We start from the raw sequence: 14,262 nt of genomic DNA on the forward strand, positions 1-14,262 counted from the left end.
TTAGACTCAGTCAATAGCTGACTTGATGTCAAAGGGAGTCACTCTTATTTCACCTCATGTGTTCATCCGTTTTCTCTATGTTTGAACTAAGGCTAAGTTTACCCCAGTCCAACACTGGCACCTCCACATCATATTTGAACTAAGGTTGTAACGAGGTCAGGAGCTGAGTGACTGGCATTAACTAAACTGAGTGTCAGTGAGAGAGCCAAAATGGACCATCCTCTAGGCACTCCAGGCTAAAGATTATTGCAAATGCTTCAGCATTTTTTTAATGCATTGATGTGCAGGACTTCCCTGTTGTTGTGTATGAGGCTATTTGTGAATCATTCTCTTCCTGTTAGTTGGGTTAGGGTTAGGGTTTATTTCATTATTCACAACTGGATCTGTTCCATCGATCATCAGATTAGTAGTCTCTGTCTCTTTCGGTAGTGCTGCGATGCAACTTCAGATTGACGCCTCATTTTTAGCCCCACATGGTGCTGCTGCTGTTGTGCCTTCTTTATTTCAGTAAATATGTTAATGTATTTTTCTCTAGAAAACTTTTATTCCTGATTATTTGCAAATTATTTTACAATGACTCATGCTATTTTATGATAGGGAGTTGACCCCGAACCAAAAAAGCTAAGTGGAAGTAATCCAGATTTTTGCCAGAAATTACTACAGTCAAGCTGCAAGCCATTGAAATATGTGATCACTAATCTTCACCTTCGCCTCCATGCCTACTTCTTCAACCAGGATTCTCGCCCACCCTCTGACGACCCCTTCTCCCGCCTCCAACACACCCCATCCACCTGTACACCCCGTACTGGCCTCTTACCTGCCCTCGATCTCTTCATGGCCAACTGCCGCCGCGACATTAACCGCCTCAACCTCTCTACCCCTCTCACCCACTCCAACCTCTCACCCTCGGAACGTGCAGCCCTCCACTCCCTCCACTCCAACTCCAACCTCACTATCAAACCGGCAGACAAGGGAGGCACGGTAGTAGTTTGGCGCACCGACCTTTACACCGCTGTGGCTAAACGCCAGCTCGCGGACACCTCCTTCTACTGCCCCCTTGACCACGACCCACCTCCCACCACCAAACCATCATCTCCCATACCGTCCATAACCTCATCACCTCAGGGGATCTCCCATCCATCGCCTCCAATTTCATTGTCCCACAACCCCGCACCGCCCGTTTCTACCTCCTGCCCAAAATCCACAAACCTGACTGCCACGGCCGACCCATTGGATCAGCCTGCTTCTCTGCACCAAACTCATCTCTGCATACCTTGACATGGTCCTGTCCCCATTAGTCCAAGAACTCCCACCTACGTTCGGGACACCACCCACGCCCTCCACCTCCTCCATGATTTTCGCTTCCCCGGTCCCCAACGCCTTATCTTCACCATGGACATCCAGACCCTGTACACCTCCATCCCCCATCACGAAGGACTCAAAGCCCTCGGCTTCTTCCTTTCCCGCTGTACCAACCAGTACCCTTCCATTGACACCCTCCTTCGACTGACTGAACTGGTCCTCACCCTGAACTTCTCTTTCCAATCCTTCCACTTCCTCCAAACCAAAGGAGTAGCCATGGGCATCTGCATGGGCCCCAGCTATGCCTGCCTCTTCGTAGGATATGTGGATCAGTCCATCTTCCGTAGCTACACTAGCACCACCCCCCACCTTTTCCTCCGCTACATCGATGACTGTATCGGCGCTGCCTTGTGCTCCCACGAGGAGGTTGAACAGTTCATCCACTTTACCAACACCTTCCATCCCGACTTCAAATTTACCTGGACCGTCTCAGACTCCTCCCTCCCCTTCCTAGACGTCTCCATTTCTATCTCAGGCGACCGAATCAACACGGACATTTACTATAAACCGACCGACTCCCACAGCTACCTAGACTACACCTCCTCCCACCTGCCCCCTGTAAAAACGCCATCCCATACTCCCAATTCCTTTGTCTCCGCCGCATCTGCTCCCAGGAGGACCGGTTCCAATACCGTACTACCCAGATGGCCGCCTCCTTCAAAGACCGCAATTTTCCCCCCAGACATGATTGACGATGCCCTCCACTGCATCTCCTCCACTTCCCGCTCCTCTGCCCTTGAACCACGCCCCTCCAATTGCCACCAGGACAGAACCCCACTGGTCCTCACCTACCACCCATCAACCTCCATATACATCGTATCATCCGTCATCATTTCCAACACCACCAACCGAACCCCACCACCAGGGATATATTTCCCTTCCCTCCCCTACCAGCGTTCCAGAAAGATCACTCCCTCTTTGACTCCCTTGTCAGGTCCACACCCCTCACCAACCCAACCTCCACTCCTGGTACCTTCCCCTGCAACCGCAAGAAATGTAAAACTTGCGCCCGCACCTCCCCCCTTACTTCCCTCAAAGGCCCCAAGGGATCCTTCCATATCCGCTACAAATTCACCTGCACCTCCACACACATCATTTACTGCATCCACTGCACCCAATGTGGCCGCCTCTATATTGGGGAGACAGGCCGCCTATTTGCGGAACGTTTCAGAGAACACCTCTGGGACACCCGGACCAACCAACCCAACCATCCCCGGCTCAACACTTGAACTCCCCCTCCCACTCCACCAACCACATGCATGTCCTTGGACTCCTCCATCGCCAGACCATAGCAACATAACGGTTGGAGGAAGAGCGCCTCATCTTCTGCCTAGGAACCCTCCAACCACAAGGGATGAACTCAGATTTTTTTAGTTTCCTCATTTCCCCTCCCCCCACATTGTCTCAGTCAAATCTCTCGAACTCAGCACCGCCTTCCTAACCTATAAACCTCTTCCTGACCCCCCCAGCACCCACCCCCACTCCGGCCTATCACCCTCACCTTGACCTCCTTCCACCTATCGCATTTCCAACGCTCCTCCCCCAAGTCCCTCCTCCCTACCTTTTATCTTAGCCTGCTGGATGCACTTTCCTCATTCCTGAAGAAGGCTCATGCCCAAAACATTGATTCCCCTGCTCCTAGGATGCTGCCTGACCTGCTGTGCTTTTCCAACAACTCATTTTCAGCTCTGATCTCCAGCATCTGCAGTCGTCACTTTCTCCACTCATCTGAAATACTTTTGCATAGTTTCAACTGAACTTTCTCATGTTTCAATTCATCTTTCTCATATAGAGAATAGTTTTCTGCATTAAGATAAATTATTGAACCATTTAACCTGATGATTGTACTCAATGCCCTTCATATGCAATAGTGTTAATGCATGAGATTTGACAGTCATTGACTCTACTCAAGATTTATCAAATATTGATTTGTGGATGACTTTTAAAAATTTCTTCAACTTTGCCACTTAAAGACTGAAATAATGTTTTTGTTCCAAACTGTTACTTGGTTTAAGTACTGCTTTTTGTTTCAACATTTTTTATTGTGAAACTATTTTTCAGCGATCAAAATTGAAAAAGTAGAAAAATTTATGGATGCAATTTGACAATAAATATTTGTATTCTGATGTCTGAAAAGCTTGGATAGACATGCCTCTAGGTCAGCTAGTTTATTCGAGTGAATAGATAACATGTACAGATCAGGAAGTTCTCAAGCTTGATTTCTTGTGAAATCATGTTGATCCTATATGCGGATGCTATATTTGGCTTAATGTATCCCAACTTGGGTGATATTTGGGTTGATGCTTCAATTCTGACTCCCATTTTGACAGAGTACATGAGGGCAGTGCTATATTTGGTGCAGTTTGTTTAATCAGTTTTCTCTACTTCCTGGAACTATTCAGTTGCAAGTTTGGTACCTTAATGACAGTTACTGCTCTTTAAAGTAGTTTATTATGCCTGTTACATTTCAAACAAAGTTGAGAAGTATGATTGGAGCTGTACAATACTAGTCTTGTTTAAAGTCCACAGAATCCAAGACAAACTCAACCCTATTATTCATGGTAATGCTCCACTACATAAAGTTACAGGTAGTTCTTCTATGACACGATGGTTGCATTCTTGTACAACTCCGCATGATAGAAAAATTGTGCTTTAGAAACAGCACTTAAAGTGTTGATGATGTTATCACATGACAGCCAGCAAAAGTTTTAAAAAGTTCACGTTTTAGAAACAGTGTCCCCAATTCGTTAATCATATTACAATGAATTAGAGTTAACAAATCACACTTTATAGCAGATTGACCTGCACTCTGTTGTGTGTACAAAAGATGTAAATTCAGTCAGCATGGCATATATAGAAAATAGCAAAATTGAACTGAAGGTAGGATAATCGGAACACTGACGCAGCATGAAGAGAACTTGCATCTGTAACCGCCTGTGCACCCAGCCTCGAGTACTTCATTCCAACATATAAAATGGAAATTTGTTCCATTTCCACATGCTGAAGTTTTGTAGTGAGTGAATTGAGTAGATATGGGTAACAGTGGCACCTACAAAAAGAAGGTCTTCCAATCTGAAACCTAGCATTTGACCATTTAAATGTAATGCTAGAACACCCAAAGTAAGGAAAATCTTTTCCCAGTGAACCCAGGATGCAACTGAAAGTTAAAATTGACGGTCCGATTATTTTCGTAAACCAAAGCAAATTCTGCTCCTTCAGGGATATGGATTGTAGATTTCATTAGTATGGATCAGTAGGAACACTTCATCAATCTTAAATAAGCAATTACCTTTTTATGTTGCTGTATATGTTTCATAAAAGTGGTTCGATACTGACTTTCCAGAGCCTACCAATCCAGTTACAGCTCACCAGTTTTCTGCTACTGCTGATTTGAATTAAGTCAGTGAACCCATTTGTATTTACAACGATAGCTGTGGCAGGTTGTTGGTTGGTTGTTGTTTGTTGCACTTCTAAAGCCATAAAAGTGATTGCATGCTGTAATTGGAAGTCTGCACAGCAAGGGAGACGAGAAAAATAACTTTCTCATACATTTATTTTCCATTTCATAGCCAAATTATGGGAAGAATAATGTCATGAGATTCATTTGCTGATATATTTATAACTCCTTAAAGATTCTTCTAACTTTCCATTTCCCCAAGGAATTTAAAATAGTTTTGCGGTACAAGCAGATGTCACCAGGGACTTAGAAATGGATGATTTAGAGATTATATTTTACTTGACCTTGTCCCAATGTAATCTCATTCTGTCTCACATTCTTTAATATATTTGTTCTCCTCTACTTCTGGTATCTTGGCCTTCCCTGATTTTGCTTGCTGCATCATTGACCATGCATTTAGTTGCTTACACCCCAATAATGGAAAACCCTTCTCTCTCTATCTGTACCTCCCTTTAAGGCACGCTGTAAACTGTACCTCTTCAATCAAGCTTTTGATCATCTCATCTAATTCTGCAAACATAGCTGAACATTATACACTCATGCCTCATTATCAGCCGATTTGCTACCCATGGATCCATGAACTTGCGAGGTCAACCTCAGATCCGATTTCTTTTTGTTTCCCATCGATTCTTCCAGTCTGTTTGTACGAACCTTTGCAGTAGGTAGACGATTTACGCTGTATTTTTGTTAGCTGCGAGAGCTCCATGCCCCTATCTGCAGAATACAAGGATTTGGTGTACTTACTTTGTAAAGCTCCTGTGCAGCACATGGGAACATTTTGTCTTTGTAAATATGCTCTATGAATATAAGTTTTGTTGTGCAGTGATGTCAGTTAATTACTGTGTAATTGGAAAATTCTTCTGGATGGTCCAAAATTGTCACCTGATGATTTATCAACAACAATCTTATTTTGGTTGATTCTGATATTCATCTCAATAGTTAATTAGCAGTTTTATCTTGTATCAAAATGAGGATTATAAATCAGTTATTTTGGAGCACGGGTGATAGGGAAATTAGACCCAGTTTACGTAAGACCCAGGCAACAGACTTTTGGGTGATCTCAAAATTACAGAGAATGGAATATGCAGGACCAGCCGGAATACATTGGAATGGTGATGTATAGAACAGTGGAAAATGTCGCCTCTTTAAAATATTTCTAAACATAAGCAAACTCTATCTCTTCACCCCCATTCCCCTCTTTCCATTCCCCTCCCTCCCTCACTCCATCCCTTCTCCCTTCGTCCCTTCTCCCTTCATCCTTTCTCCCTTCCTTCCTCTCCCTCCCCTTCTCCCCTCACCCATATTGACATTGCAGCTTTGAAGTTTAAGCTGTAAGTCACCATGCCATAATTGCCTCTTTCTTTGATCTAATATAGTATTAAAATTCTTTCTAGCAGCAAATTGCTGAGATATATTTCTTTATTTTAAAATCAATAACCTTGCTGCTCTATGTCTATAAATTGTATATCCAGTTAGGCAAATTAATTAAGTTGCACCATTCAGGGAAAAAGATTAATAATATGTATGATGGTGCCCCTACAGGCAGTACTGAAATAATATTTATGTTATAGTACATTGTTAAATATACAATACAATATGTATTATATTTCAACTATAAAGTCAAGCACCCTGACTTGTGCTCCAACATTATGTGGCCTTGAGTAATGTACTGACCTAGGCTCGTAATCACTTTGATCAAAGGTGTGCTGACAGCAGGAGACCATGACCAAAGAATTGCCTGCAAGTTATCAAATCTGGGGCAGTGCATTTGTTCAGAATTGTTTCTGATTCAACAGCCTTGATTGGAGGCTTGGTACAGAATGCATAATATATTAGGAAAAATGTAAAACAAAAAGCAGTTGTTACATGAGAAATAAATAAATATGTCCGCAGAGATTCAAAATAAAACGCTCTATATTATCTCTTTTGAGTCATTTGCATATTGCTTTTTAATTTTGCAGTATGAAGCAGTATGTGACTTAATATCTGACTGGATTTTTGGTTCCACAGGTAATGATGACAAAGAGGACCAAAGACATGGGTAAATTCAGCTCTGTCACTGTGTCCACCATTGATGAAGAGGAAGAGGAGATCGAAGCAGTGAGTTTCTTCATAGCTCAAAACTCTTCTTTCAACTGATAGACTGGAATGTTAACTTTTGTGTTCTTTGCTACTTAGAAATTAAATCTAATAGTGAAATAATATTCATCATTAACAAATATTAATGTACAACTATATGATCTGCAAAATATTTCATGCATTTTAATTCTACTGGTAAATATCATATGCTTTTTTCTGCTTTTATTTTCTATGTCTCCATTCAAATGCTGTCAATGATTTTTAAGGAAAACAAATGATTAGTATAAATTTATGAAAAATAACATGAATTGGATCAGAAAGATGCAAATGACACTCCATTCTCCTAAGAAGTCAGGGAAAATCAATAAACTTTAGGCTTGTCAGTTTACTTTTTATTCCAGGTGAATCCTAAGTCACCAATATTATCAGTAGGGTATCTTTACCCAGGTAAAATTAACTAATTGTGATTCTTACTTTCTGTTGCCTTAATTACTGATCTTCAAAACTAGTTGTCTGAGATATATTGCCTTGAAACATGCATTGTTTCACTCACAGAATGAATCGTATATGTCCCAAAGTTGTTGTATTCAAAATTTGTTTAATTTCAGGCAGTGCCCCTTGTCACATACCCGTGTAGCTGATGCTTAACTAACCCACGTAAAAGCCTGAAAAAGAACACAGTTATGTCCTAATATATTTGGCACCACTAAGGATGGTCAATAAATACCAGTCTTGCCAGTGTTCCACCTCACACTCCAGGAATACATTGTGAAATAGTCAAAAAATAAAGTTTTAGCAATCAGCAGATTTTAAATTTTTTGTACAGATTGACCAAAGTAGAACTGTCCAAGTTGTTAAGACAATTAATTTAATACCAAAATGTATTTGAGACAGTTTTCGAGAATATTATTTTTAGAACTCAACAAGAAAGTGCACTGCACTGAATGTAATGCTAGGCAACAAGCCAATATTAGTTAATTAGCTGATGATAAGTGAGCATCTTGTGAATAGTGGCCTCATGATTGATATTAAGTTTGTGAGGAAGAGCCAGAAAACAAGGTTTTAAATTTAAAACAAGTTTTGAACAAATGAGAGTTGCACAGTAAGTTGAGCTGAACTGTTGACAGGTAAATCTGTAGCTAAAATGAGAAATATTTAAAGAAGTAATTGATATTTTATTTATTTATTCATTTTATGGGATGTGGGCATTGCCAGTTGGCCAGCATTTATTGCCCAACCCACTCATTTGTACACTTTAAGGACTTCACTACAGATGTGGAATCTTCAGCTTTTATGGATTTTGATCACAATTACACTTCCTTGCACCCTGCTTCCTGCAAGGATTCCATTCCCTTCTCCCAGTTTCTCTGTCATGTCAGTCCCAATGATGCCACCTCTTTGGGTGTCTCTGAAATGATCTTTTCCTCAGCCCTGGGCCCCCACATATCTTTCCCTCCATTATCAACATTCCACAAAGACCATTTCCTCCTCGATATCATGGTATGCCCTTCCATCAGTCTCCCACAGCACCTTCCCATGCATTCGCAGAAGATGTAACTCCTGTCTATTGACCTCCTTCCTCCTCACTCGGCAAGGTCTCAAACACAGCTCCCAGGTGAAACAGCATTTTACTTTTATTTCTTATAATCTAATCTGCTGTATTTGTTGCTGAAGTTACTCTAAACTACCGAGACCAAATGTAGATTACTGTTAGACCACTGAGATTCTCCAGTGCTTTGTTTTATTTCAGAATTCCAGTATCTGCAGTGTTTTGCTTTACAGCTGTGTTAGAGGATGGATTTTTAAAAATGTAATCACTAACTCCTCAGATTGTTATGGTTCATAACAATCATAAAATGGAAGCAAGTCAATGAACAGCTTCTTTCTGTCCTGTAACAATTCTGTGATTCTCTAAATCATAGAGTCATAGAGATGTACAGCATGGAAACAGACCCTTCGGTCCAACCAGATATCCCAACTCAATCTCGTCCCACCTGCCAGCACCCGGCCCGTATCCCTCCAAACCCTTCCTATTCATATACCCATCCAAATGCCTTTTAGATGTTGCAATTGTACCAGCCTCCACGACATCCTGTGGTAGCTCATTCCATACACGTACCACCCTCTGCGTGAAAAAGTTGCCCCTTAGGTCTCTTTTATACCTTTCCCCTCTCACCCTAAACCTATGCCCTCTAGTTCTGGACTTCCCAACCCCAGGGAAAAGACTTTGCCTATTTATCCTATCCATAATTTTGTAACCCTCTATAAGATCACCCCTCAGCCTCCGATGCTCCAGGGAAAACAGCCCCAGCCTATTCAGCCTCTTCCTGTAGCTCAGATCCTCAACCCTGGCAACATCCTTGTAAATCTTTTCTGAACCCTTTCAAGTTTCACAACATCTTTCCGATAGGAAGGAGACCAGAATTGCAGGCAATATTCCAACAGTGGCCTAACCAATGTCCTATACAGCTGCAACATGTCCTCCAACTCCTGTACTCAATACTCTGACCAATAAAGGAAAGCATACCAAACGCATTCTTCACTATCCTATTTACCTGTGACTCGACTTTCAGGGAGCTATGAACCTACACTCCAAGGTCTCTTTGTTGAGCAACACTCCCTACGACCTTACCATTAAGTGTGTAAGTCCTGCTAAGATTTGCTTTCCCAAAGTGCAGCACCTCCCATTTATCTGAATTGAACTCCATCTGCCACTTCTCAGCCCATTGGCCCATCTGGTCCAGATCCTGTTGTAATCTGAGGTAACTCTCTTTGCTGTCCACTAAAACAAAATTATTCTTTCACGGGCATTATATTGAAAGCTTACAATAATCCAGATATGTATGAATGTCAGAATTAGAAATTGTTACGAAATGACACTAACCTGTGATTTGTGCATTTGACAGAGGGAGATTGCTGATTCCTATGCACAGAACGCCAAAGTGATTGAGAAGCAGCTGGAAAGAAAAGGCATGAGCAAGAAGAGACTGCAGGAACTGGTAAATGTATTAGCAATTTTACCATCGCTCTTGTCAAGATCCATTAGGCCAGATTCAGGATCTGCTTTTCATATAAATGGGACCAAAATAAAATCTCCGCATAAACTGTGAGACCTATGAAAAACTAAAATGCTTCTCTAGTGTAATGCCACTGAAAAAGAAAGGGCTTATCCAAGATATTTTTAGTAGTGAAAGCCTGCTTGTGTAGCTTTTGCAATACCCAGTCATCCAGCTAGAATTTTGATGCTGGGCCAGATGTCTGATTTGTCAGTGGTATTCCACAAGTATGAATGCAACCTGTACTAACTCAGGCTTGACAGCCAGTGCATTCAAGCTTCCTTCCCCTTTTGCCATCACTGCAATCAACAAATAGCAGAAGGTTTTTGGAACTGATGCTGAGTCCATACCCACTGCATACTTAGCTAATGTTTTTCCTGGACCTCATTCTGGGAAACAAAGCATGCAATAGGTTAAATATTTGTTCTTATTGAGAAATAAATTCATCAAAAATAAACTGAACCCCCACCATTCCAACGTCCTCTGAATGGCTGTAAGTTATTGTAAATCTACAAAGTGTGGTGCTGGAAAAAGTACAGTAGGTCAGGCAACATCTGAGGAGTGAGGGAGTTGACCTTTCAGGCGTAACCCTTCTTCAGTCCTAATAAAGGCTTGTGCCTGAAATGTCGACTGTCTTGCTCCTCGGGTTCTGCCTGACCTGCTGTGCCTTTTCTAGTGTCACACTTTATCGACCCTGACCTTCCAGCATCTGCAGCCCTCCCTATCTCGTAGTTATCGTAAATCCACAGTATTAATGTGATTGCAAGGAGAAAAAGTCAAGCTATTTAGTTGTCATGACACTGTTAATCAATTTATAATTATTGGTTTCACCAAATAGTGGGTTAAAGGCTCCTGTAAAGATCCGTCTTCTCCTTTCTTTGCAGGCGGAATTAGAGGCAAAGAAAGCCAAGATGAAAGGTACCCTGATCGACAATCAGTTTAAGTGATCACCGTCATAGACTCCTGGTGGATTCTTCCTACAATCTCAATGACAAGTGGTCAACCAAACATCTTCAGAGATTCTGTTATTGGATGAAGTAGCTTTAAATTAAAGAGGATCACTTTAATCTGTTTCATTTAATCTGTAGAGACTAAAGATGGGCAATGAAAAGGAAGAACTTATAGATGTTTGAATGTTGTTGATTCTCTATTAAGGCTGTGCTTTGTATAAAAAAGGACTGTCATGCATTTTTTAATTTGCATTTGTATAATTATCTAAGTGTGTACGTCATGTAATTGACATAATCTTAGATAAACGGTATACAAGTGTGTTTGAGTATCTGCTGTACTTTAATAAATTATTTTTTTCATTGTCTTGAGCAGCTGTACACTTCTGTCTTGTTAAAATCCTTTGCATCAGATGACCTGATGACCCGTTTTCGGGTCTCCTATTGCTTATGGACCGTTTGCTGTGTTACAACAAAATCAGTTAGGGAGAGCAGTTACGTCCATTCCCAGTCATTCTTCGAAATCCCAGCAAAGGTGGAATAAGCTCTGTTCTGCTCCACAGTTTACGTTATTATCCGTGTGTTGAACATTACATTGGAGTTTATTCTTGATTGGCATCTGATGATCTCTTCTTGAAATGTGTGTGTGTATTATCACCATTTGTGATCCTCGTAATTAAAAGAAATACACTGCATTGATTCTCACATGAAGAATGGCCTCTGGTCCAGTGGCATGGCAACCAGTACCTACTGAGCTGTATTCTTGCATCTATTGATAGCCTCTTTCAGTGGATGAGAACAGAAATACTTCCTAACCACTCCTTTGCTAGCATTTTGGAAACAGTGATCATAACTCCTTAAGTTTTCAGATAAGTATGAACAAAGATAAGTCCGGACCTCGCGAAAAGATACTAAATTGGGGAAGGCAAATTATGTCAGTATTAGGAAGAAGGGAGGGAGTGTTAATTGAAGGGAGCTGTTAGCAGATAAGTCCACATTTAACATATGGGAATTGTTTGAAGTCCTGCTGATGAGAGATCAAGACTAGCAAGTTCCAATAAGGAGGAATGACAAGGATAGCAAAGTAAGGAATTTTTGGATATCAAGGGAGATTGTGAATTTAGTCAGAAGGAAAAAAAGAAGGATATGTATATGTAAGTTTAAGAAGCTAAAATCGAACAGTGCCTGTGAGGAATATAAGGAAAGCAGGGATTTAGGGGAGCAAGAAAGGGCCATGAAATACTGGCCTGGTCGTCAGATGCTGCCTGACGTGCTGCGCTATTCCAGCGCCACACTTTTCGACTCTGACACTCCAGCATCTGCAGTCCTTGCTTTCTCCATAAAATGACCTTGACAAGTAGTGTTAAAGAATCCCGAAGCAAATGGATAGCTAGAAGAAGGTCGGACCACTCAAGCATAAAGTAGAGAACTTGTGCTTGGAGGCAGAGGACGTGGGTGAGATCTTAAATGATTACTTTGTGTCGGTATTCACCCTGGGGAAGGATATGGAGGATGGTGAGATGTGTGTGGAATGTGCTAATAGGGCACTTTAAGATCAAGAAAGAAGTGGTGTTGGATCTCTTGATGAACATTTATTCCCCATGATATTTACCCTGTATTACTGAGAGAAGCAAGAGAGGAGACTGCTGGGGCCTTGACCAAGATATTTGTATTCTCACTAGCCACTGGAGGACTGGTGAGTAACTAATGTTGTTCTTCTGTTCAAGAAAGGAAATAGGGATAATCCAGGAAACTATAAGACTGGTGTGTCTTACCTCGGTGGTTGGGAAGCTATTGGAGAGAAGTCTTAGGGATAGGATTTACACACATTTGGAAAAGCATGACCTAATTAGGGACAGTCAGCATGGCTTTGTGTGGGTCAGGTCATTCTTCCTAGCTTGATTGAATTTTTTGAGGAGGTGGCACAGGTGATCGATGAGGGTAGAGCTGTGGATGTTGTCCACGTGGATTTTAAACAGGCTTTCAATAAGATCCTTCATGGTAGACTCATCCAGAAAATTAAGAGGCATGGGATCCACGGTGACTTGGCCGCGCGGGTTCAGAATTGGCTTGCCCATAGAAGGCAGAGATTAGAGGTGGAAGGGTAGTTTTCAGGCTGGAGACCCATGACTCCTGGTGTTCTGCAGGAACCTCTGTTGTTTGTGATATATATAAATGGCTTTGATTAAAATGTAAATGGGTGGGTTAGAAAGGTTTTGAATGACACAAAAATTGGTGGAGTTATGGATCGTGTTGAAAATTGTCAAAGGATACATTGGGTATAGATCAGTCACAGATATGGGTGAAGAAAAGGCAGAAGGAGTTTAATCCACGTAAGTGTGAGGTACTTTGGGAGATCAAATGTTAAGGGAAAGTACAGAGGAGATAGCAGGGCTCTGAACAGTATTGACGTACCGAAGAATCTTGGGGTAAAGTCCATAGCTCCCTGAAAGTGACCATGCATGTAGATAGGGTAATAACAAAGGCATGTGGCATGTTCACCTTTGTTGGTCGGGGATTGAGTACAAGAGTCAGGATGTCATGTTGCAGCTTTACAAGACTTTGGTTAGGCTATATTTAGAGTATTGCATTCACTTCTGTTCGCCACATTGCAGGAAAGATTTGGGAGGCTTTGGAGAGGATGCAGAAGATGTTTGCCAGGAGTGCTGCCTGGATCTGAGGACATGAGATATGAGGAGAGACTGGAAAACTCAAGTTTGTTGTTTCTGGGGCAGTGGAGGCTGAGGGGAGACTTGATAGACATCTACAAAATTATGAGATGCATAGATCTGGTTGACAGTCAGAACTATTTTCCCAGTGTTGAAATGTCAGGTAGGCGTTTAAGGTGAGATGGGGAAAGTTCAAAGGTGACGTGAGTGGCAAGTGTTTTACAGAGAGTGTTGGGGGTCTGGAATGCACTGCCGGGGTGCTGGTTGAGGTAGATACAATAAGGGCATTTAAATGACTTTTAGATAAGCACATGAATATGTAAAGAATGGCAGTATATGGGCCAAGGGCAGGCAGAAGGGAATAGTTTAATTTGGCATCATGTTTGGCACAACATCATGGGCCAAAGGGCATGTTCCTATGCTGTTCAGTTGTCTGTATTTTATGGGTCAGCTGTCTAATTCTACACAAGTTCCATCTTAAATCTTAACCAAAACTATAATGTCCAATAATTTCATCTTTCTAATATTCTTGTACATTCTCTGAGTTAGCATTCTTCACATTAGAGAAAATTTATCTCTCTAATGTGCTTTTTTTTTTAGCTTTAAAAGCCACTTCATGGGCATGAAAATATTCAGACCTACTAATAACTCACACTACTAAAGAAAACAGTTTTATGCTTTTTTTTTAAATG

At 41.5% G+C, this 14,262-nt stretch overlaps 1 protein-coding gene across 1 annotated transcript in view; it reads left to right on the forward strand.

Annotated features, from left to right (window-relative positions):
- steep1 (STING1 ER exit protein 1) overlaps positions 1–11,227 on the forward strand; it is a 56,727-nt gene extending 45,500 nt beyond the window's left edge. Inside the window, exons 5-7 of the mRNA XM_060832052.1 lie at positions 6,830–6,919; positions 9,805–9,897; positions 10,839–11,227. Coding sequence (XP_060688035.1) covers positions 6,830–6,919; positions 9,805–9,897; positions 10,839–10,901 — 246 coding nt within the window. The 3' untranslated portion in view covers positions 10,902–11,227. The remainder of the gene's footprint in view (positions 1–6,829; positions 6,920–9,804; positions 9,898–10,838) is intronic.
- Positions 11,228–14,262: the final 3,035 nt, after the last annotated feature.

Source organism: Hemiscyllium ocellatum, chromosome 11 (assembly GCF_020745735.1).
Source record: "Hemiscyllium ocellatum isolate sHemOce1 chromosome 11, sHemOce1.pat.X.cur, whole genome shotgun sequence".
NCBI classification, from domain to species: Eukaryota; Metazoa; Chordata; class Chondrichthyes; order Orectolobiformes; family Hemiscylliidae; genus Hemiscyllium; species Hemiscyllium ocellatum.